This window comes from Phasianus colchicus, chromosome 4 (genome assembly GCF_987193195.1).
Source record: "Phasianus colchicus chromosome 4, bPhaCol1.hap1.1, whole genome shotgun sequence".
Taxonomy (NCBI): Eukaryota; Metazoa; Chordata; class Aves; order Galliformes; family Phasianidae; genus Phasianus; species Phasianus colchicus.
In genome coordinates this window covers 25,331,009-25,357,237 of record NC_143439.1, presented here as the reverse complement: position 1 = coordinate 25,357,237, position 26,229 = coordinate 25,331,009, and the positions used below count along the sequence as shown (strand labels likewise).

Genomic DNA, 26,229 nt, shown 5'->3' with positions numbered 1-26,229 from the left:
GAGAACTCTCATTAAAATCATCACAGTTTCAACCTTTGACTTTGAGAGAAGCTTTATTTTTTCAGCATTTTTGAGCTTACACCTTTTTCTTCATAACCTATGAGCCATGACCATGAGTCTCTAACCTTTTGGCTTGCCATGGCTACACTGACTGAAGAGGAATTGTCTTGAGCCATGGATAAAATATATAATATAATTAATGTGTATAGGTAGCAAAACATCTTTTTTTTTTTTACTATTGTTTATTAACACATAAGTGAAAGATAGCAACAACAACAAAAATTTAGAAGGTTGAACACATACCCCGTAGACAGATATCCTTTTAGAATACTCCACAAGAAACTCCCATGTAATTTATTTCATGTGACCAAATATAATTTTCCTGTTTAAGTTTAGGTGCAACATAGGATAGAAAGCTTTTGAGAGACATTCTGTAGAACAGAAAGAAATATTTAAAAATCTTCCTGTGAAACTAATTAACTTGAAGCTTCAGGACAGTATGTAAGAATTAATCAGTGCATGCCCTCATTAGAGTTTCATGTCCAATTGAGAATGGATTGCTGTAACTGTAGCTTAAAAATAACATATATAAAGTTCTTCAAGTATAGGGATGGAAGAGTTTCAGCAACAGCACAGCATAATGGCTCATGAAGTCTTGTGTTTGAATTGATGCAATGATATTTATGATCATTTTTATCTGTTTTTACATCCTCTGGCATGTCTACAGTGACAAATTTAGAAAATGAAGTGAAATTCTATAGCCAGAAAAGTCGTATGTGACTTCTCATATTCCCAGGATGTTCCTGCCTTACCCTGACTGTGTCACATGCATGCTGGGCTTTCATGGAACACCCAGTTTTCAACTGCAAGTACCAGTAGCTGCACAGACCAACATACATAGACAAATTCATACATAATGAACATTGTCTAGCAAGCACAAATGAAATTTGAATAATTCCATCACCACAGATACTATACTAATCATAATCCTGATTAAAAATATTCTGAACTGTGTTGTCTATAGATTGGTTTGGGTTTTTTTTTCACTCAAGGTGTTGTTTGTAGCAATCCTGGAAACTGCACAGGCATGGCTATTTTTCACCAGCAGAACTGATAGATTCTGTAAGAGACCGTTTCTAATGTCTCTGTATCTCTAATTTGGTAAATCTGCAATCTTGGTGACCTGCCAAATTCTTTAACTTCATCTTCCCCATTCAACTTCTCAACATATGCAGTCCATACACAATTTTTCCCATGGTTGTCTTTCTTTCCTCTTAAAGCCAAATAAATCACTTAACAATCTGCAGACTGTGCTTCTTCTAGGTCACAGCTACTACTGACCATGTCTTACATTGGGTCCTTTTGCTACTAACATGACAGTGCCTAAAGAAGGAGAACCAAGCTTTGATGCTTTCCTCTGTCAACAAGAACTCAAACCCTCATGCTTTTTGACAATTACCTAAGACACTGTTTCTGAGATTTTAGTAGTGATTTATAACCCCTGGATCTGCAACCTTTTGGGGTTGAAACTGGAACATAAGAATTTCCATACTAACACAAGGAAGAACTTTACTGTCAGAATGACAGCACGCTGGAACAGGTTGCTTTAGTGAGAACCTGAATTGAGAGGGTCTGATCAATGTCTGTAAATATCTAAGGTACAGGAGGCAAAGGGACAAGGGACAGGGAAAGAACAGGAGCTCACAACTGGATGATGGCTTCAGCTAGGAAAAAAACAGCACAGCCTCTGAAGCTCACATCTGCTAGTGCGAAAGCTATATTTCCATTCTGCTTCATCAGCCAAGTTTATGTAGGTGGTTCTGATCTCAGCCAGGAAGGGCAAGAACTAACAATACGCTTTCCATGCTTAGACCAAGAACTGCTGCAAATGGTCTCTGCTGAGACTGACTTCAGTCTGCTGCCTTTTTCTCTTATATCTCTCATGGATGGGAAAGACCAGTAATCTGTGCAGAAACAGAAGGGTTTCTATTTGGGTAGCCATCTATCTTCCTGGGAAGTTCCCTCCTATTAAGTTAATTCTTCAGCACTACTTGGGAACAGAGGAGAGGAGGAACACAGAAGTCTTGGCTGGGAAGCACACTACAGCTGAGGAGGAAATCCCAAAGTCAGTGTAATTCCATCAGCTCCTGGCAGGACTGGCAGGTGCAGAAAAATCCCTGGGCCTAAAAGGAAGGCAGGAATATTAAGTCACACATTCAGTGAAGTCAGATTTACAACTTGTGCGTTTAACATTTTATAACTACTGCCTTTGTAAATATGGTGGGTTGTTGATTTTTTTTTTCTTTCTTTGTCAGAATAAAGGTTTCACACAATAGAATTTACTATAGCACTGTAGAAATAACTAGGGACCTATTAAAAGAAATACTATGGAAACAACAAAGTCCAGAATATAATTCCAAGCACTAATTATGCTTTGACTTTATCTAGTATTCATTTGTGAATGCCTAATGTTAGAGCATAACATATAGTATACCGAGTAAAGAACAAGCTTATTCTTTGACTCATTCATAAATCTGATGCATTAATGTCATTAGCATGATAAATATTAAAGCAGTGTTAATGGAAGCATTTCTTATAAAACAGATAAAGCTGGATTAGGAAAATGCTATCAAAAACTACTCAAAAGCATAGCAAAAAAGAAAACCCTCCTATCAATTAAGAAATAAATAACTAAATGTCTTTCCATGTTAAATTTGGAATTAAGAAATGCTCTTATTCAAATAGGTAAGAAACCTGTCAAATATATATTTCTTGCTATGATAAACTCTGTCATATATACAGTATTTATTGTAAGAACATTGCCTTCAACACCGTTTGTGTCTAATTAATGCAAGCATTGAGAAGAATTAGAAAATATAATGCAATCAGGTCAAGATCACTGAAAAAATATACAATTTATAGAGTAAAATATCTAGATCAGAGAAAACTCTGGTCACGCATGTAGATATCAGTAGAAGTTGCTTGATGCTCAGTATTCAGAAAAATCAGGCCACTCAATCAGTTTCCTGGAGTAGCCCGTTTGCAAGTCTTCTATTTCTGTTTTTAAGTTGAAACAATTTGAATGGAGGTGAAGGGAAGTACTTTACAGGATCTCTTGTTGATGACCTAGCACCTGCACTGTTTTCACTATGTTTTCTTCCGATTCATTGGAATAAAGAAAAACTTGTTTAAGCATAAAATTGGACCAAAACATAAGGGGAGTACAAGGTTTTTCTTTGCATATATAAGGAAATAAGTGTTCCAGAGCTTATTGAATTCTTAAATTTGAGGTTATTCAGACAACTTTCTTTCCAGCAGTTAATCCTTTTGAATTGGCGTAATGCACATATTAAAAGTCACACAAGGGGAATTAAACACTCACCATTCATTAGAGAAGAAATATATTTGATGCAGTATACACTCTTTAGATAACAATATATTTCTATTGAATATTTATTCTTTGTTATAAAAAGGAAAGTTTACGTGTATTGAAGTCCGATTTCACCTCGAGAGACAGATGGGTTACTATCTCATCCAGATGTACATACCAAGTCTCTTGATCGTGATTCTCTCCTGGGTGTCATTTTGGATCAATATGGATGCAGCTCCAGCCAGAGTGGCTTTAGGCATAACAACTGTACTGACCATGACAACACAAAGCTCAGGCTCACGAGCATCACTTCCGAAGGTAGGTGGAATTTCTTCTGTGTGTACTGCATTAATACAGAATAAAAACATTATGTGGCAAATAAAGTCCTTAAGTCAATCTTATACGTTTTAATTACTAACACTTATTATTCTGAAGGAGATAAATAGCTTTGAACTATTTATCCCACAGCATGCTAATTAACATACCTCAGCAAGCGATGAAAACAATGTTTTTCTGTACCAAATGTGTTGCTTGATATCAATTCACTAGCTTGTCCTTTTCTGGATCCCAATATCTAGTAAAATGCTACCAAATATGACCGAATTTCTTAAGGGGATTGCTTTAAAGACTGTTTTTCCTTTCAGTTATTATTTCTCAACAGTCTTCATTGCAGTTAGTGGGGAAAAAATGTACGTAATAAAAACAAATTCCACTTCTGTATTAGTTTTAACATGGATTTTTTAAATTTGTTGATTACATTTTTCTAGATAAAGTAAAAAACCCTAACAGAAGTAAATGTGCTTTGTACCTCATGTGTATGGATCACAGTATGCCTGAGTGTAGCATTAACAGATGAGAAAATGAAACACAGTAAAAATTCTGAAAAGCAAGAACATAAGGGGTTACTACCAAAGGGAGATGCAGATGTATTTGTCACATTCTTGAGGCCTGATGCTAGCTCTTCTGTCTTAAATGATAAAAGTCTTGTAAATCTCTACGCAGAGAGGGTTCCATATTCCCAGTCCAGATTATGTTCTGCAGCTGAGCTTGGCAATGAAGGACTGCAGTGAGTTCATCAGTTCTGTAACTCATTTTCAGTATACTGAATTTAAATCTATATCTTTAATTTATTCTGCCTGTATTAGCAGAAAAAAATGAACATATCAGAGTTTTGCATCTCACTTCACCTAATGTCGAGTCTGGGAACTTTAAATAAGTATAACAGAGTAATTCTTAGCCTCATTCACAGATCTCATTAGGAAAAATGGAGGAAGAGCATGTGATCCTTGTGGATTTTTTTGTTTATGCTAAAATATACAGTACGTTAAGAGAAACTGTTAAGGTGAAAAATAGTAAATATTTTGTGAAAGATGACACTTAAAAAATAATCATTAAAATGTAAGTATTCCACTGTTTTCTCTCTTACTGTCGAACTTCCATTTGAAAATTTGTTTCATAAACGACTGTTAGGATTTGGAGATATTAACGAGCTTCTTCCTGACATGAAATGCTAAACTTTACATCTGTGCTCTGAAAATATTCAGTCTTCTGCTCTATTTTCTTCTTAGGTGTCATATGTCAAAGCAATTGACATCTGGATGGCTGTGTGTCTGCTCTTTGTATTTTCTGCACTTTTGGAATACGCAGCTGTAAATTTTGTGTCAAGGCAGCATAAAGAACTCCTGCGATTCCGACGGAAGAGGAAGAAGAACAAGGTAACAGTATTCACAGCTTGGAAGACAGTCTAATGGATTGATTTATGCTGGGATATGGGCTCAGTTTGGTAAACACACTGCTGCTTAAAGTGGCAATATAAATAAAATGGCAGCACAGAACGAAATCCACTCTAGGCTGAGGGTCAGTACAAGGACTACGTGCTGCATAAATCCAACTTGAACTCTCAAAAGGAGGATTAAGAGGGCTTTAAATGAGGCATGGGCCATGTGGGAGCCATCTGCACAGATACAAATTTCACTCTGTTAGAAGAGTCAGATTATACTTCAGTGGATCATCATGACTGTTACTTGCAGCACTTTGTACAGCATTAAGATTCAAAAAATATTGTTTCTTATTTCACTCTAGATTTAACAGTTATTTCATGCATTTTAAACATGAACATTAATTTTTGAATTGATTTTATTTGTTGGATATACATTTTTTAAGGGGCTGAGAAGAGTATTTTCCCGTATGTCAATTTAGTGTAAATTGTTCATACAGTTAGCAAAGAGCTTTAATAGAGCAGTGGCTACTTATATTTATTTGATGGCAGAAGCCATCTAAACTGTTAAAGGAAGTCACTGCTAATGTGTAAAGTCAAGCAACTAAGGTTACAAGTTTAAATTTGTGATAAGCAAAACGTTTTATAACAGTATTCAAAATGCCTACTTCTGATTTTTAAAAGAGAAAATATTACTATAGACTTCTCATTCAATGAGTACCCACCACTGGTGTCATGCAGAGCTTTTCACTGGCATTCAGTCTATATCTATAGTGTGGATGAAAGTCTGACTGTAGCAACATGACAAGTTCAGGCATTTTTAATTCCTGAAGACTAACCTCAATTTACTCCTTACATCACAAGAGGTTCTTTTCCAAATATTTTTCCTTTTTACTTAGATGATTTTGAAAATCTGTAACTCTGGAAAGCATATCTAAGCATTGTCAACTAGCAAGAGTCCCTGTTAAAAGGCAAGCTAGACAGTCAAATGAAAATGCCATTTTTGTACATTTGCCTCTTCCTGTGTATTCAGACTGGTTTAGGAGTATACAGAAACTCACGTGCTGTTGCTTAGAGGGTGATACAGACTGTGTCTGCTTTCAAAACTTGGCCCCATGAAATATTTATTTATTTTGCTGACAGCAGCAGAAAAAAATGTACTTTCTGTGACACAGAGGAGAAAGACAGGTTTTTTGTTCTTTGTTGGGTGCTTAGTTGAAAATATGGCAGCTCTCTAAAAGCTGCTTGAAGATTTGGACTGTGGGCGATAGGCTGGGCAGATATGGACTACTGGGCAGGGCAGGGGGCAGGTGGGCCATGACAAATGTGTCCCATGTCAAATATAAACAGCTGTGTTGAGTGATATTTAATGTGACTGTACTTTCAGTCTATTTTTAATGGTATTAAGTGTTTTGCTGGACTAGTTTGTACAATCTTTTCCCTTGGGGCACGTTTCCCACACTTTTGCTTATTGTCATTCTCCTTCCCTGGAAATTCTGTAAACCACATAGTTCCTAAAAATCATATTTTCAACATTAGGAGTAGCCAGTAAGAGCTGTGAAGAACCAAAGGATCAAATCCTGCCAGTTATATACACATGATTATCTAAAACAGTTTGCTATTTGCATTTTTAATAACAGCATAAGATTAATCCCTATCAAGATTATCATCTTCCATAAATTCCAGGACTTTTTCCAGAACTACTGCAGAACCATTTTCTTTTGTGAAGTTGATTATTCTGTGCTAAATGTAGTACCTTGTGCATGCACCTACTGATTATCCCCCTATATATTTTTTAGACTCTTTGTTCAAATTGTTGGATTAAATCTTGGTACCAAACATATCCCCAAATCGATTTGCTTTATTCTCCAACGTTGATATCTTTCATAAATCTAATCAAAATAATTGGTTATTCTTTCTCAATACTAATTAAAAACTTTGGACACGTAAATACTCTTAAAAACTAGATGATCAAGCTCAGAGGAAAATAATTGAATTTTAAGAAAAATTATAAAATTGTATACAGTACAATGTACAGAGCTGTATCAAGAGGTTTTGGCATCTAGAGCTCATCTGTCTTTGCCATTATGCATTTTTTTTTTTTCTTACCGAAAGTCACTGCTTCCTTCTTACCCACCTGAATATAATATTTGCTGCCTCTCTTCCTGGGCAGAAGTAGCTGCAACATCAAAGATGATTCTTAGGTATAACTGCACCCTCTGGCTACCACTTTTATTTTTGTAGCTATGGACCTTACTTAATGATTTCAAATAACTGAAAGGCATATTGCTTTTTAGAAGCCCAATACAATTCCTACAGAAGTGACAAAAATTTGTAGATAGTTTAGAGAAGTATGGGATTTTGTTATAAACACACTCAAAAAAAAACCAAAACAAAACAACAGTAATTGCAGCATAATATGCAATCTATCCATTGCTTTTTTTCCCAGTAAGCATCACAATAAGTATGAGATTATTTTCTTGTTTCTTTATAATTACCAAAATGACAAAAATACATCTTAAGAATATGTAAATTTTTGCTCCCAATTTAAAACTTCATTTGTTAGTCAGCATCTGATCTATCGTGCTTTAATTCTGTCTGGAAAGGAAATCTAGCCAGTGAATGCAAGTTTCACAAATATTATATTGCTGATGTGATGGAAACACCTTCAGAATGAATGAATATGAATTGTATATTTAAATATACTCTCCTTTAGGTCTTGAGAAACAAAAGAAAAATATGTCAGAATTAGAAGAACGATATAGGACAACCAAAACATACCTATGATCAGCACTTTTTCTTAGTTGTGTTTATTCTGAATGGGGAAAAAAACATGAACTGTGTTCCTATGCTAAATACCACTGATTTTAGATTAGCTTTTAAAATAAGATATTTAGTTTTCAAGAACAGTCAATCTTTGAATTCTATTTTCCAGAATCTAAAGATCACAAGTATCTTTAGTGAGGAAAATAGACATGCAAACTAGGTTGTCTTTAATGGTAATCACACCTCTTTTCTTTTGTTTTCTTTTTGGTCAACCCATCCATTTTGATGAAAGTATTTTGAGGGAGTTCTTGATGGAAATGAAATCAATGAATCATTACAGCATAGCAATGGCTTGAGATGTGCAGGACCTATAGACGGGACTTTGCCTCAAATCTACAGTACAAATTTAAGGGTAAACTATGAAGAAGATGTCCCATTTGTCAAAATGTGATATCCAATCATTAACAGAGGCCCTGTCCTTTTGTCTGAAATAATGTCTTTCCATGTGGATTCCATTCATTGCTACCTGTATGTGATGACGTGAAATGTTAAGAAAGGTATCTGTCTCATTAATTTTGTAATCTATTTTGATCTGTTTAAATCAGGATTAAAACATGATATTAAAATTTTGTTTTCTGTTTCAAAGAAACAGTGACATCAGTTCAAGAGGAAATCAACTGGTACCAGATTAGTGTTTAAAACCAAGCTGTTTGCAGTGCAGAACAGTTCAGTAGTAAACAATAGTGTTCAAATAACCAAAGCCACAGCTTCAAATAAATCCTCAAACTCTTACCAAAACCCACAGTCAAAAGGCCACAGACATATTTTTAGGATTTATACATAATATTCCTCAAGAGATGCGTATTATTAAATACATGAAGAGAAAGAGCATAGTCTCACATGGCCACAGAAACGGAAAGTTTTATAGCTGAGTATAATCATTAAGATTCCCTTGGGCCTTGAAAAAATTCTACTTTTTAAATAAAAAAGTGTTATCTAAAATTATCGGTCTTTGATTACAGAAATTTTGATAGAGATAATAACATATTTACATGTAGCCATACACAGAATAACTTTCAAACTACTAGTACCAAACAAGTATTTGTGAAAAGCACATTCATACCAAAGCTTTAATGAAGTTCATTTGCATTAAAAATTTAGAAGTTTTATCAAAAATAAAAAAGAAAACTTTTTTTTTTTAATAATGATGCACTGAAATGAATACACAAACAGACACACACAGACACAGACACACACACACACAAAAGAGCTTCATTATTACATTTTGAAAGAAAAAAATCATCCCTAATGCAATGGAAGATCCCCTGTCCAGATATTCCACTAAAATGTACAGGGTATCCATTAGATGACTTTAACAGCTGTGACAGCTGTGACCAACACATGGATTATCAGAAATATTTCTAGTCCAAAAAAGAAGGACTGTAGCCAAGTCAATTTATAAAAGCACATGGAGTACTGCTGTCATTTCATATTAATGCCCTCAAAAAAGCACTCAAATGTTATTATCAACAATAATAGTAACTGCATCTTTCCTGCTTTACAAGAGCACCCTTAGATATGAATCTGTTGCCAAATTAATGCTTTTTATACACTATGAACCTGCTACAAAACTTCCAGAACTACATCTGTTCCAGCTGGTACCCCAGAAAATAGTTATGGTGATACCCAGTGTTCTGGAAAGTGCCCTTTCCTGTGTATACATTATATCCCTAGCACTTGAGTCTGACTTGGCGGGCTCCAACCACTCTACCTGCCATTGTGGAGACACTATCCATCCAGCATCACTGGGCTAGACTTCTAGAAGGATTTTCACATCAACTCCTCAATAACAAAGAGTACTACTGATCATCCTACTGTAGATTAAGTAAAGAACGTCTGCAAGTAAAAAATAAGCAGGAACCCGGGCTTTAAAACTGTTTTGAGAGGATTGCTCAACTCAGGTAGACATAGAACAGAGACAGTAAAGTCAAAGCAGAGTGCCTCATCCAGAAAACATAACCAACTGAAAGCTGCTACACAGCAGAATTATTTTATAATCATTTTGAGCTGATGCAATCATAAACATTATCTTCTGGAGAACCGTGAGAAGATTTAAGCCCCAATTTAAGATTTTCATATGTGCAAAGTTGCTGAAATATCAAGTACAGTATAAATTCTCACATCTACCATATTTGCAACTCCCGTTAACTGGAATAAAACTACTCTTAAAATATTATTTCTTATTGTCAGTGTTTTACGGGCTGGTATGGCCTGATTCTGTGACTAGCGGGGCGGGGGAACCCATGGATCCAAACCCAGAAAAATGGGAAATGGGTCTAAAATCAAAACAGTGGCAACAATCTGAGGAGAAAGAAACTTATTTACTAAGTAAGATATCGGAATGCAAGATAACGCACTATAATACAATATAATACAATAAAATTAGAATTGGAGCTAATAAGTGAAATGAGAGCGAGCGTCTGAAAGCCAAAGGCCTTATTCTAATGCTGTGATGAGACGGCACCTGCAACAGAGACAAGCCAGGTGATTGAAAGGAGAATCTCAGCTGTCCAGGAATCCTAAAGTGGTGATGGACTGGCCTGAAGGTAAAAAGCTGAGAAGCAGTAGTATCATGCTAAAGAGGCCCCACCATACAATGAACTACCAGAAAATGAAATTTGACCTGTTCACAGATGGATCATGTCATACTATGGGCAAGCATTGCAGATAGAAATCTGCTGTGTGGAGCTCTATACAACAAAACCATGACACCTTTTCTGACAGGAGAGGAACACTAATGGAGTAATTTGCTTTATCACGTCATCAAAATTCATCCTAACATTTTGTATTTCTGTTATTCATCTCCATATGGAAGTAAATCAATGATTTTTTTTTCTTCATCCTTTGCTTTCATGTTAATTTTCCTTTATTTTTGTTGTTAGTGTTTTTATATAAGAAATATGATACAGATTCAAAGTACAGCAGTTTCAGTGAATTATAGTAGTCTATCAGTTTATTCAGTTTACATATATGAAAAAGTATTGTAATTAGATTACAACTACAAGAATTGGGTGATTCAGCCATGCTGAATGTTCAGGCTATTTACCAACTAGTTCACTTCAAAATTGCTAATTATACATTCTCTTGCCAATAACTGATTCAACTAATATTGCCTACAAAGTTAATTGATAGTTTCTTAAATGAAGAAAGCTTTTCTTCTTCTTAGAAGTACTGTTTAATCAAAACTTTAATATGTTCAGAATTAATCATCCATTCAAAAACATTTTCAAATGCGTTGACATTTTCAAAATTGAGAGTTTTGATGTTGAGATTTAAACAATGATTAGTGGGAAGTTAGCTCAAAAAATAAAACAAAGAGGTTTACATGAAACAGAAAAGCTTCAGAATTATTGAACCAAAACACTAATTACTTTATATACTGTGGTAATTGTAAAGTTTATATCATTTTCTTTTAAGCAGAGTTGCAAAATATCAAAATTTCTCTTTCAACAGAAAAAATTGACTGCTTCTCCCCTTTATTTGAATAGCTACAGAAGTGGATTTCCAAAAAAGAAATAAAACGTTAAAAAATTTTTTAAAGAATTTTTTAAGGAAATAATGCATTATATTTTGTCATGATTTACAGAATTCTAGAATGTTAAACCAAGTAGGATAATTAGACATAAAAAATAGGAAAGATTTTTTAAAATTGTGAATGCCATCAAAATCATAGAACTATCTTTGAGTAGCATACTCACTAGAAATCTATGTTGAAATGTATTTCAAAACAAAATTTGGTGCTGGCTTCGCAGTCCAGGTATTATTTACCACTCTGTATTTGTGCCTGCTTTATAGGGAATATTTATAACAGGGTAGAGAGATGTACAAAATGTGTTTCCAGACAGAAGCTACATTCCAGATATCTATGCTATGAAAATACATATATCTTCAAGATAATTTACTTTTGGGTTTGTGTCTTGCGATTTTAAACTGCTTCCATTCACAGCTCCCTGAATTCAGAATGTTTTTGACAGTTTTCACCTTAATTGTCAAATCAAAATTCTGGCCTTCAGCTTTCATTTATTTTATTTTAAAATTTATTTTAAATATTTTTAAGATACTAACTTTATTTTAAATATATTATATTATTTCTATTCCAAACTAAGATACTTTACATACTATTCACTTTATCTGACATACAGAGAACAGCAGAAATAACAAAAGACAAAGATAAAATAGTCAGAATTCTCACTAATGAACACTGTTACTGCTTGTGTGATAGGTATCACAAGAAGACATCCCACCCTTTTAAGCAACATAGAGTTAAGGGCTGCTGTCTGAAAGAACTCTGAAGTCTTCCCAGTTGAAGATTGCAGGCAAATCTTCACAAATCAAAACAAATCAGAAGATGTGTGCCTGATTATCACTAGTTTCCTAAGCCAGTAAACTCATTTTCTAAGCTTTCTCTTTTCCCTAAATAGATTACGAAGTCAAACAAGTAGAAAAATTCTGTGCTCATTAGAGCTGCTACAATATTTTGACATGAACTTTGATTGGGCTGAAATTTCAACCACTTTAACAGTGGATTCAAAAATGTTACTGAGGTAAAGATATAGTAAATGATATTTAGTAGCTGGTAAGATTTCTGTAAAATCTTGGTGGTTGTTTTTTTTTTTGTTTGTTTTTGTTCTTTTTTTTTTTTATGCAACAGGATGACGATGCACGGGAAAGTCAGTTCAGTTTTACAGCATATGGAGTGGGGCCATGTCTGCAAGCAAAAGATGGAGTGGCACAGAAGGGGCCAAATAATCCTGCTCAAGCTGTACCTAAAAGCCCTGATGAGATGAGAAAAGTATTCATTGACCGAGCCAAGAAGATAGACACAATTTCCAGAGCTTGTTTTCCATTAGCTTTTCTGATTTTCAACATTTTTTACTGGGTAATTTACAAAATCATAAGGCACGAAGACATTCACCAATAACAAGATTGAGCCTTGCAGTCAATAGAGATCTGTCTGCCATGATCAACAGGAGGCTTTCTGAGATAAACACGTGAGTGAGAAGTGACTGGTAAAAAGCAAAAAGCACAGAGGAGGGGAAACAGATCCTGCCTAGTTTGAAATGCCCATTCACAGTGCAGTGGAAGAATGACACAAGAGAAGACACCTGCAACTGCAAACTTTCTAGATCAAATGTTAGCAACTCATCGTAAATCACTCTCTGCTCAAGCTTTACTGCCAAGTGTTTATACATACTGTTACATAGTAGTATAATTGTACAGTACTATTTGATGTTTATTAATGTTTTTTTTAAACTCTCATGTATTTTAAATAAAAAAAAAAAGGATCCCAAATCTAGAATAGTCTATGTAAATCCCATAGTACTAGAGAATATACTAGAATTTGCTACCTTTATTTCAGTTTTACAAGATAACGATAAATTACTTGAGTTTAGATTTTTAAAGACTGTCTTGTCCTAAGGACAGGACCTGCAATGAGCACAGTTGACACATTTAATTAATATAATTTATTCAGTATGCTTCTTATCAATCTCCTGGGTGGTATGAGTTGAAATAATCTCAGCTAACACAAAATATTTACAGTTATAGTCTATATATCACCTGGAAGATGCATCAACATTTCTAAACTATCGATTCCTGCAAAAGACTTTTTTTCTTTTAATTACCTGTACTTTGGCAACTTAAAATATTTTTAAATCCTTTTTATAAGTTCAGTTTTTTTTCTTAATTGACAAAACTCATGCAGTATTAGAGATAGACAAACTACATCAAAATTTTGCAACGCTTCATTTTAATTCAGTGCAGAGATATGGGATCAAAACAAATGGCAAATAATCAACTGCTTCACTGAAATATTATGAGGATGATTACAACTGTGTTTATCCATATACATTTCCTACATGTTACATATATCACAGGAAGATTTATGTAGGAGTAGATCGTATAGTAGTTTTCTGGAGTATTCTTTAAGTATATATATGATTGAGGCATTGATTAGTTAACACTTCACAATTTTGGAAACAAAGCATGTAGCCCTTCTAAAACATGAAAAGGGACCTGAATGGTTTTTTACATTATTTATGTTTCATGTAATAAATAGAAAACCTATTGATACTAAGAGACATTTTCCTTTTTTTGGGACTAAATCAGTCAATAATTTCTTCCTTAAGTTATAAGACAATAGGTCATATTTATGACATTTGTAGACAGGTGCTCAGTCTTGCCATTCTTTTCCACTGAAAAACAACAATATGCTAAGATATAAATCTAATATTTAGAATTACTCATTACGTAAAAGTCCAGTAAACGAGGCTGTTTCTCATTGCAAAATATTTCTGTTTTGAACATGTTTTGAATTTTTGCTTCATTATTGCTCAGAATGTGTATACAGAGCAAAATACAGCTGGAGGCAAACATCTGGTGCACTGCCAAAGGCATGTTGCACATGAAGTAATGGAAGCAGTGTAACTCTGCACTGAGGATTATAACATAGCAACCTTGGGTTTGGTTGAATTTGTTGTTGTTTTCCTCCAAGGATTAGTTAGAGAGATTCTAAAATAGTTGCTCTCAGATTTTATTCAGCTGTGTCAGAAAATTTATAACCCTCCTTCAGTTTAAACGCTATTATTTTAAGAATAATATTTTTAAAAGTATTTTTAATAGTTTTTCTTCTTTTATGATCTGACATGAACTCAATTCACTTCAAATAATATGTTTTTATTACTTACTATTTTTTATTACTTCTTCATATTTATGAATTTATACATGTATTTATAACAAATCCCATTCATTTATGAACACAGGTGCTCATCCATGTATTATGAACTAGTGTTCATAACTAGTCAGATTATATTTTTCTCCCTTAAAATTGTCATAAAATGTGTCATATGAAAAGGGATATTAATTTATTCTAGTCAACAGTCAAGTCAAAGTCTCTTTTTAAGAACTGTTTAAAGTACTGGACTGGACTCATAATCAATAAGCAATCATATTAAAAATTGGCTTATCTCAATTCTTTCCCTACAAAACAGCTGGATTCTTCAATAAAGAATTCTTAATTGAAGTGGTATGTGCATAAAGCCAGATCAGAATAACTGCTAATAATTCTAACTCCTAGTTATTCTGCTTTCTAGCCATTACATAGGAAAGCAAAGCAGAAAACTTACATATAGTGTTCAGTTTTCTAAGAAGGCATATTGAAAGTAAAGAGATTTAAATATTTTTATAGCATAAAAACTCTACAGCTTTGCTGTATTGCTGTATTAAGTAATATATTAGTAAGAAAAGAATTTCAAATAGGGGAGAAATGAAAAATAGTTCCATAATGATGTTTTCAAATGTAAATGCATTTGGCCCGTAATCTGAACCTGAGTTAAATAAAGATTTTCAATTCCGATGTAATGTAACCAAGATCTCTCCACTGATTTTTTTTTTTAACAGGAACCATAACATTTGTCAACATAACAGAAGCCTCTGCGATATACTAAATTCTGGGTATACCAAAATAGATTTAAACTTCATTTAGATTATTCCTAAATGATTTAGGATGAAGTCACTAGTAGAAAAAGATGGAAATGTCAGTTGAGATTATAAGATGATTGAAGGCAAGAATGTCTGTTACTCACCACTGACTAGAGATGTGTGACCTAAACCATGCTTGCCTCAGTAAAGCCAAAAGCTTCAGGTCCTAAAAAGGATAAGAAACATCACTCAAAGGTGCAGCGGATATATTCAACTACCAAATTCCCACTTAAATTTCACATAGCAAAATGCATCTTATTTTTAAGACCATATTCAAATATCAGAGAAATAGAGGGTTGTCTTTTTTCTCAATAATGTTGATAAGTTAGAGGTGCATTGAGGGAGAGAGGAAAGAAGAAATAATAGTGTTATACTATTTGGAATTTAGCTATTTTTAAATAAAGTACATATTCCTTTTAAGGAATTTTGACAGCAAGTACTACTACTTAACTAGGTTAGACAGATGCAGTAAGAACACGGGATTTAATTATCATTTTCAGTTTAATGATATATTAGTTTTCATTCCATTCTCTTCATTAGAATTGGTTCCATGAACTTTTTATAGACTCCTTTATAACAAATCCATTGTGATCTGTGAGAAATAATGCTCTTTAATCATTAGAAAGTATTATATTTAGGTGATTTAGCTGTGCACTTTACATTAAAGAAATTAGCTATTGCTTCCACTTTGTACTATAAGCCAATAGAGAACTGTAGGTTGCTAATGTAGATAAGAAAAACTGTACAAAACCTTATATTTTTGATAGGAGGGAAAGTCTTCCTTATCCTTAAAAAAATTAAATTTATTATTTTTAGCAATAATTTTATATTAGATATAAGTGGACTTATCTATATAGTACCCAGCCCAAGCTGAGATGTTTTGTTGCAAAAAGTAGATATATTTTATGTGTAATTTCTGCTCTCCTTTGAGCTTTCGTAGGAATTAATGCAATCCAACAGAGCAGAATTTGGCCTTATACTGTGAAACTGCTGAGTGAGCTATTAATTTTCAAAGTACCCCTGGCAGGTAATAAAATAATTTTTTCCACATCTTACTATACAATCAGAACAATATCAAATCATCATAATTTTATCCTTTTTGAGAAAACTAATAAGAAAAAGATATAAATCACAAACTAAGCTACTTGTTAATAATAAAATAGGTGTTTTATTTTTAAGTGGTTATGGAAAAGGTGCCTTCAGGCAACACACATCACCTACAGTAGTGACTGAAATATTATCAGTTTGGAAGGCTTGTGGAAGCAGGTTAGTTTGCTAGAAGCAGTGGGTTAAATGCCAGGAAAATGTTGGCTCATAATGTATTCTTGACATTCTTGAATATTACTGCACTTCTTCACTTTTATCTTTGTGAAATATGCAATAAACATTTATTATGTTTATATTTTGTTGCATAACAGAGTGATGTTAATGGACAAAATGGACTGAAAAAGTTACTGATGTTCCAGGAATGTGTAATTGTGAGCTGTATTAAAAAAAAAAAATAATTGTGCCATAAGCTTTTGCTATAAAGTTTTAACATTATATACATATTTTGTGTGCTAGTGATCCCAAATTTTTAAAGGATACAGAAAAAAAAATAAAGGGAAAAATATATAGTGTACTAATAACTTGTCTGTGAGTTTTAAACATATTCTCCTATGAATTCTGTCTAGTAACATCCACTGGCAATTTCATCTCAAATACTTCCTTTTTGGTAAAACTATTAATGTGTTATGCATGGATTTGATTAAAGTTCTTTTCATTGTATTATAGTATCATATTGCACTTAAACTGACATTTTCTGCAGACAGAAGTCTTAAAATATGTGAAATTTATGGTGTTACCCATGTCAATGTAGATATTTTGTTCAAAAATAAAGAACATTTTTTCAGAAACTGCAATTATTTTTATGACACTTTAGGCAATGTGTTTAAAACCACAGGAGAGACTATCAATACCATTTGAAAAATAAATCGATGCCCTTGCCAGTGCTTAAGGTGCATTACCATTTCAGTATTCCAGGATTGAAAACATGAAAGAAAAGGCATGGCAGGAATGAATAAAGAGGGAAAAAGAGCCCATTGTGAAAACTTAAAGAAAGTTATATTGGTAAATGCCTACTGAAATAAGTCCAGCCATATCCTGCTGACATTATTAGAAATGTAAAGTATTATGCTGCAGCAAAATAGCCTGATGGGCTAACAGACAGATCTATGGGATCTACTAGTTATTTCTTCATAGAAAATGGTTTCCAGAAAACTAACACGCTGGTCTTTTGAGAACAGCTCAAGTTCTACTAATCTGATTATAACAGTGTTTATATACTTATAAATAGCATACAAATCGATGTCTCAGTAACAGCCACACGTCACTGTGATGCCACGTAGGCTAAAAGTTCTTAGCAGCCTCAGTGCAAATGCTTAGTTATGTCCACCCTTATATGACAAAGCACAACATCAGCTTGACCCTGTTATTAGGATGTGTTCACACATAATCTTCTAAAACTACAGAAGCAGCTGCTTTCATGTTGAGATGCATAATTCTCATGAAAGCTACAAAAACATAGTATCAGGTAAGAAACAAGCAATTGAACAAGAACGTATTAGCCAGATAATGCAGTGAAGAGTCAAAAAAGTATAAACAAATATATAGAGAGACACACAATACATAGATATATTGACATTTTTTAAAAAATAAGCATTTCAATATTTACTTCATTGAATTACAGAATGCTGGAAGTTGAAGAGACCTCTGGGTCCCTCTGCTCCAGCAGGGCCACCCAGAGCAGAGTGTAAGGCCCATGCCCAGTTTGCTTTGGAAGATATCCAAAGAGGAGACTCCACAGTCCGTCTCTCTGGGCAGCCTGGGCCAGCACTTATTCAAATTTCCTGGTGTTCAGAGAAAATCCTTTGTATGTGAGATTGTGCATATTGCCTCTTATCTTGGCATTGGGCACCATCTGAAAATGGTCTGTCTACTTTATACCTTCCTGTCAGATATTTGCACACATTGATGACCATTAACCTTCTGTTTTCTAGGGTAAACAGGCTGACACAATCTTTTCTTATAAAAGAGTTCTCCAGTCCCTTAGTCACCTTAGTGGTCCTTTGCTGGACTCACTTCATAAACTCCTGTACTAAAGGGCTTTGAACTGGAGCCAGTACTGCAGGTATAGCCTCATCACTGCTAAGCAAATTCACCTTTCTCAGCCTCCTGGCAGCACTCTTCCTAAATACATGGTAGCATTAGTTGTCATTCCCACAAGTGCACCATGCTGGCTTATGTTTTGGTTTGGTGCCCAGCAGGATTTGCAAGTCCTTTTCTGCAAAGTTGCTGGGTGGCCCAAGCACATGCTGATGTATGGGGTAGTTCTTCCCCAGGTGGAGGGTTTTGAAATTCCTTTCATAATACTGGGAAAAAAAAAAAATCTTGTAATCTTGTAATTTACATATTAGCCATTTAAAATCTCTACTGACACAATGAGCTCAGCCTAAAACATGCTTATGTCACATTGTAATTCTTCTATTAACAGGCCAAATTGAATACCTCACCTATTTGAAAATCAGTGTTACTACATAAATAAAATAAAAAATGAGAGCAAATAAAGCTTTCATTAGGCATGTACAGTAGGTACAGAAGTAGGAATAAATAACTTATGTAAGTATATTAGAACAGAGTAAGTCCACACAGGTCTGTAACTAGGCTGAACTTATTTAAGGAGAACATCAGAAGACCAGTGGAACCACAAGATGGCTCCCTCTCATATGAATTAAGGGATGACACAAGTGCATTTTTTTCAAGGGGATGAGCTTTAGCAGAATTAATACTTCATGCAGAGACTCCAAACACTGACATTCATTATAAAAAGGAAAATATACAAGGTAATCAGTATTTGTGTTGCAAATCACACAGTTTGAAAGTGATACAATTTTTTTGAGGTGATGCTATCTTAGAATGAAAAATAGCTAACGTTAATTTCTTAGGTCCAGAAACCAAGTGTTCATGTCTAAAGACATATACAAAAATGTAATTCTATATGTACCTATACATTATATTTAAATAGTATTTTAGAACAGAAAACAGTCTGCTTTTTTAAACTGTCTGTTGATTTTCTCCTGCTTATTGCTAAAGATAATTTTGTTACACAGGAAATGAATGGCTAACCTGTTTTTAAAGCTGTCTTTAAAAAACTAAAGAAGATAGCAATAACTTACATGATTCACCCAAAACCATTATAGTAGAAAGCTCTTTCGAGTAGCTTAAATGTTAACATGTTAACACATGTTAAAGTCCTGTTGATATAAAACAGACTCTTTCTGAGGGCTTCTTATTTAATGGCCTAAGTTGATTTCACCTTTACACTAATACCTTTATTTCTTAATGACATCCTGAGATGTCATGATTTGAGAGATATTACATTGCAACACCACCTTCTGACATATATTTAAGTGTATTTAACTGGTTTGTTCCACTTTAATTATTTCTCCCATCAGATCACCATCTTACACAGCTGCACCACTTGTAGTGCAGTTACATTATCTTTCAGACTATAAAATCTCTAATGGTTCTACAAGAACTCGTGTTCAAGTTCACACTCTGGCTCCCCCTGTAGAGGACAGTATGGACATGGCTTGACATGAAATTCAAATCTCTTCTGTGAGGAGACTAGCAACCACTTGCACTAAGAGCTACAAGAAAATTTGAGTGCTTCATTGCCTTTCCTTCCTTTACAACCTAATTCTGTAAAAAATACAAACATTAATTTTAACATATCTGAGATGACTGGAAAACTTAATTGTTTAAAAGCACCATCCTCACAAAATGTTTGATAAGTATCAAGCCTATGTCTAAATCCTATCATGATTTACAAAATTTACTCATTCCTATCCTGTTTTCTTGAGGGGCACAGTTGCATTGGGTAGCCCAAAAGGATTGCTTCAAACACTCAATAAGCACAAAAAGAATCATATATGCTATCTTTTCCTGACCCTGCATCATTTCTACTGAACTTGTACTAGCTCTCATAGAATCCTATCACATTCTAATGCTTAAAAGACAAGTATAGATTAAACAAATACTGGCTGTGCCATACAATTATCTGTGAATTTTAGATTACTTAACCTTTAAAATTAAAGCAGAATATTTCACTTGTAGCAATGAATGCAACATTCTCCTGTCTGTTTCTTCTGGCATGTACAAAACCATCCAAAACAAAAATATTTTTTTCATTATAATAGAGTGTTTTCCATTATTTGTTCCATTCATAGCAGGTTTTTGATTCAGTGCCTAATTCAAGCCCCACTAAGCACATAAGTCCAGCCTGCTGTGAGTTTGTTTGCCCCTGTGTGAGATTCTACATATTTTAGTAACAATTTTCATATGCATTCATTTTGCAACTCCAGATAAAGTAGATGACTTGTTCACAAAACAGAATTGAGTGCATAAATTCACAAGCTATGTTTACATATTTGTCTTGAACAAAACAGGGTACAGTGCTATTCTATCACTGATTTTTGTGCAAGACTGTCATACCACAGCATGATCTAATTATTATGAAAGCAAGTGGTAATATTCTCACTCAGCCAATGGAAAATGATTCTCAAAAATTTATTTGCATCTTTCTTACCTCTCTTTGTTCCTTGCACGTGCTCACCCAGATGTAGCATGTCAAACAGAGCTTAGAGCAGGAATGAGGGCAAACTTTGAGGAATGCACTGTAAGCTGTCAACATTATTGAAGTGTTGAAAACGGTTTGCTTATTTTTATATTCCCAGTAAAGCATTCATTTGGTACTTTAGCTGCTCATAAGCACACCAAAATACAGATTTTCCAAAGATTCCCACTTATTTGTCCAAATATTTTTACAGAAATATATGAAAATATGCCACAAATCCATGGTTGTACCATTTTTCTTTCCAAAAAGCAGCAAATGATCTCAAATGTTTTTAAAATAAGTTCTGCCAGAGGAAAATGCTGGTAGGCTTGCTTTTAGCTCCCATTGGAATGTACCATTAAAATGTATCATTAAATTAAAATGTATCATTAAAAAAGTATATTTTCTCCTGATATATAACCTACCAGAGCAGAAAAGACAGATAATTATTACTGTGTGAAACACTTCCAAGGTATCTGAGAAAAAAACAATATTTCAGGCCATTTAATTTGGCATATTCTTACTCTCTTAATCTCAGTAATGTTTCTGAACCCTACTAATTTCCCAGAACAGCGTGGCTATGTGAGTACTCTGAACTGTCTTCCTAATATCACCTCTAAGGAAAAAAGCCACAGAGGATATAAAAATCTTAAAATTGTTCAGAATATGCATTCCATCATAACTTCCATAAGCCTAAAAAGAAAGATATAAATCATTTTCCAAATTATCTAGTCAATAGCTTAAGGTCAGTGACTGACAGTATTAATACTGATGTTGCAACGTTCTGAACATAGTATGCTTGATATTGTTTTAGTGGCTGAAGTTTCTATGAATCTGGTTTGAATAAGAATTTGCTGTCAAGCCTGCTTGGGTAGTTCCAAATAGCCCTGTTCTATGGGTCTGAAGTAAATGGAAAAATACCTAAGGAAATTGGATTAGACTAATATACCTGCTTGTCAAAGGCAGTGGTTATACATCTCATTGCAGCATTGTCATCATCATTCCAAAGTTTTCAGTTTCCTTCAAACCTTTAACAAATATTTTGAACTCCATGTGTTAAGCAAGTTATGAGTCATTTGTGGTGCTTAAGTGCTGTGTGCCTGCAAGTTAGTCAAATGTTTAAAAAATATTCTGTTCATAAAATTTGAACATCTGAACCCAACTTGAACATCTGTAAAGTATGCTTGCCATCTTGAATCTTTTAATTCTGCTGCAATCCAGTCTTGCTCTGTTCGAAGTTTAAGTATTTCTACTGATCTCAGCAGTGACTGAAGAGATCTTAATATTCATACATTTGTAATTTCAATAGTTTCAATTATACTATAATATTTAATACAGTAGAGCAAGTCTATAAAATACTCTTAGAGATTGTAAGATTATAGCTGTGCAACATCCAGAAATATCAAACAACCCCTTTCCATTCTGCTCCCCATTTCCTTTTTAAAACATAAAAATCTGAGGGTAAACATGGAAACAGTCTGAATACTTTTTTTTTTTTATCCACACAGAAAACAAATACCACAGGAGCTACAACACAGAAATAGCAGTTAAATGTCCTATCTTTAGATAACTTACGTGACCACCTAAGTGGTCTAGAAAAAGATTGCTTAATTTCTTTTCATTCATCCTGTTTTTAGAGAAGTCCTGTAACTACCCCAAACAGTTTAGAAATATTATTCCATTCCTGTTTGAAAGTCTGAATTGAATTTTTTCCCACTAGCATTTTTTATCTGGAAGAGGATAGCAGTTCATTTCTTCTCATGGATACTTGCAGGAATAGATCCCTGGAGAGTAATTTCCACTAAATGTGGAAGGAAGTTGATTCTTTCAGAATATGAATATTCTCTCCAAACAGACATACCAAGGAAGAGAGCTCTAAGATCAGCAGTTAAGCTGTCTCCCTGGAATTTCTGTGTTGGTAGAAACATCTTTGATCAGATCTTTCAAGCTCATGGAAAAAGAGTTTCTCCTAAAATTTGCAGAAGTAATTATACAGGTTTTACTTGTATCATCTCTGCTGAAGAATCACTCCAATGTTGTTGACCTTTTTTAGGAAAAAATGCAAAACTTGGAGATCTTCAATTAACTCTTCCTCTCTGTTTCTGCTTGGAATGTATAAAATTTGTAAAATGTATGAAAACTGTGAAATGTATGGCTTCTACTTGTAAATGTAGGAAAGCCATTTAACTGCATCACTATAATATCCCAAATGTTACCTAGACAGGCAAAAAGATGGATCTGGTAGATTTACCACTACATAGCCAGATTATGGGAAGAAGTCAGACTTCTGCTGTTCTTCTTTATAGGACAGTTGATTTCAGAACAGGTAAAACAAAAATGAGTACATATAAAAGCAGAATGCTACTGTGACATAAGTAAACCAGTGATTGAAATTGCTAAAATTTGATAATGATTCATCTTGCTCAGGATCTAAAATACATATGGACTTTCATCAAAATGTTCCAAACAGTACAGTGAATAGCAACTAATCTGTCTTTCCACTCCTTCAACTTGCCAATAGGAGGCAATAAATTGTCCTTCCACTTCTCCCACCCAAATCCTCTGACCATTGTCTTGAGATCACAATGCATAAAGCACATGCATTTAACATACCATGCACACATGCACTCTCTATATGCACACATATAGAGACCAGATGGTTTAGTTACCTGCTGAATTATAGAACGTTTGGAAGGTTATTACTCTACGTGAAATGGATCTGCCTAACATAATAGAAAATTAATCCTGATGGTTGTGTTTAATCAAATTAAAACTTATTTTTCATATCAAATGAATAGTTTTCTTTAAAATAATTTTTTTTCAATTAAATTGAGTAAAATTAATTAAAATTTAACTTTGTACATTAAAACACTCCTTAATTAAAAGTTCCAGTTTAAATAATAATGTGATTCAATATATCTGAAGCAAATCAACACATTCACTGTCTAAAATTTTCATTGTGAGTGAATACAGAATCAGAGGGGGTACTACTTTAAGATAAAATCAGCCATGTAAGACTAAGCAGATACTTGTTAAACCTGTTTTTAGACAACCTAAATAATTGCAACTCCGCAGTTTCCCAGGAGCTTGTTCCAGGACTTCTTTTTTCTTTTGCTCCTGCAAGTTTTTCCAAATATCTAACAGAACTTCTTTTTGCAACTCAAGAGCATTATTTCTCATTCCCTCTACATTACCCTCTTCTTCTCTGCTAGTATATTATTTACCACATTTCTTTTCCACACTATATTCCTTTAGTTTCTCCTCTGTAGGACAAAAAAGTAGAAATATTTTGGAATGTACTTGTTCTTTTCTCACAGTTAAAGGTTTCCAGATTTCAAACCACTGTCAGTTCTCCTCTATGTGCTTTTCAGCCAGCACTCTGCCTATCTTGGAGATCAAGATGTAGAACTGAGCAAAGCATACTATCTGAAGCCTTATTATTGCTGAGCTGAGCAGAGGGATTACTTCACATATTTTGGATTTCTGCTTATACGGAGTTCTTCTTATATGTTTCCCTTTTCATGGCAATATGCCACTGTCAATTCTTGTTCAGCCTGTAAGTCATACTAATCTGTATTCACTTTTCTACAAATACTAGTTAAAGCAGTTGTTTTGCTTACTTGAGCAAAATGTTTACTTCTACTACTGTGAAGTGACACAGAAGCAATGTAGTTTGAATATATTCCAAGGAATGAGAGGCCTTTATAAAATTCTTTCCTCAGCTTCAAAAGACTTCTCAAAATGCTCTATGACTGTCTATGTTGGTAGAGTTCCTCCCATCACGCAATAGTAATGAAATATCCATGCCACAGCCAAGTTACATATTATTTGTGTGCTATAATAACAAGGCTTTTAAGGAAGAAAGTATAAAGATGAAAACATTTTGAGTAAATATTTATTTGATGCTGTGTTTCTGAAAATAAAGAACAGATTTCTTCATCCCTTCCTTTCCATTCACGTATGTTCACTGGCACAAAACATATAGTGGATTCTGACCTTGCAAGAGAGCTATTAGAATACTTTCAGTATATCACAGCTTCCTGGAGAATGGGACTTTCTAATGCTGAATGGAAAATATTTGTGATAGAATCAGGAGGAATATTTTAAGGTGGAATTCCCCAAGGTATTTCAGCTCCATGATTGCGACACTGTTTTAGAGGTAAATAAAAATCCATAATAGCAGTTTAAAGCACTTACACACTCAGGTCCTAGTCTTAAAGAAAGAGACACATGCAGAATCACACATTAAGTGAGGCACAAGGGGTCACAGGGAATCAAAGTTCAGTGAGACTATTTCAGTATTCCAAAAATAATTTGATTATACAACATATGTAAATTCATTTGTCTTGAAAGAACTTCTGGCTTTTTTTTTTTCCTAACATCTGACTATTCTGAGAATTATTTGAGAAATACAGAGTAAGCACAACTGAGAAGCCACTCCGTAACTTTTTATGGATTAATTGTGGAGTTTGTGTTTGGTGCTGCCAAATCAACTGTGTTATTTCACAGGAATGACAGCTCAAAGTCACAGTGAAACCAAACTAATAGTAGACTTGTAGCAACAATAGCATTATATAAAAACTGTGAGGAACACTTTCTCAGTACATGTTCATCTGTCTCCAAACCTGTCATTTGATTTTTCCTTTCCCAGCAGCCAAACTTACAGCTTTTTATTGCAAGTTATTAATCCTACAGCTAATAACAAAGGAGAAAATGGTTTCCAAACATCAAATGACAGAATTTGCATATAAGTATGTATATGAATGAGTGCTCTCCAAATGTAACACCTCCTGGTTTATTACACTGGCCCCTAATGTCAGAGGTGGATGTTGGTGGCACGGCAGCAGAGGTTGAACCTTTCCACCAATATCCCATTACATGTTTTTGCCATGTGACAGATGGCAGCAGAGGGGCAGTAGGACAAAAAGGTAGTGCATGTGAAGCAAAGGTGTGTCATTGAACTCCTCTATACACAACAAAAAAAAGTGTCCCCATTGATACCCACTGAAATTTGCTGAACATTTATGTCAACCAAGCAGTGGATATGATGTGCTGAGTGGTGCCTTTCAGCAGTGGCAACAGCAATGTGAAAGTTGCATTCTGGACAGCCATACACAGCTGTTAACACTATGAAATGAAATGTCTGTCAGCTCAGCTGTGTAGATTGGCTAATGGTACTGACTG

General features: G+C 34.2%; 1 protein-coding gene and 1 long non-coding RNA gene across 3 annotated transcripts in view; one reads left to right on the top strand and one right to left on the bottom strand.

The window, feature by feature from the left end:
* GLRA3 (glycine receptor alpha 3) overlaps positions 1–12,834 on the top strand; it is a 70,565-nt gene extending 57,731 nt beyond the window's left edge. The window contains exons 7-10 of the mRNA XM_031607544.2: positions 3,474–3,688; positions 4,939–5,085; positions 8,146–8,265; positions 12,565–12,834. Of these exons, the coding sequence (XP_031463404.2) occupies positions 3,474–3,688; positions 4,939–5,085; positions 8,146–8,265; positions 12,565–12,834 (752 nt within the window). The remainder of the gene's footprint in view (positions 1–3,473; positions 3,689–4,938; positions 5,086–8,145; positions 8,266–12,564) is intronic.
* LOC116238060 (uncharacterized) overlaps positions 3,627–26,229 on the bottom strand; it is a 42,127-nt gene continuing 19,524 nt past the window's right edge. Inside the window, exons 2-4 of one of the 2 annotated variants that reach the window (XR_004168866.2) lie at positions 15,497–15,558; positions 7,225–7,266; positions 3,638–3,713 (exon numbers count right to left, since the gene is read on the bottom strand). This is a non-coding gene — a long non-coding RNA (uncharacterized LOC116238060). Of the gene's footprint in view, positions 3,714–7,224; positions 7,267–15,496; positions 15,559–26,229 lie in introns of both variants that reach the window. The other variant, XR_016466403.1, reaches the window with a different exon arrangement.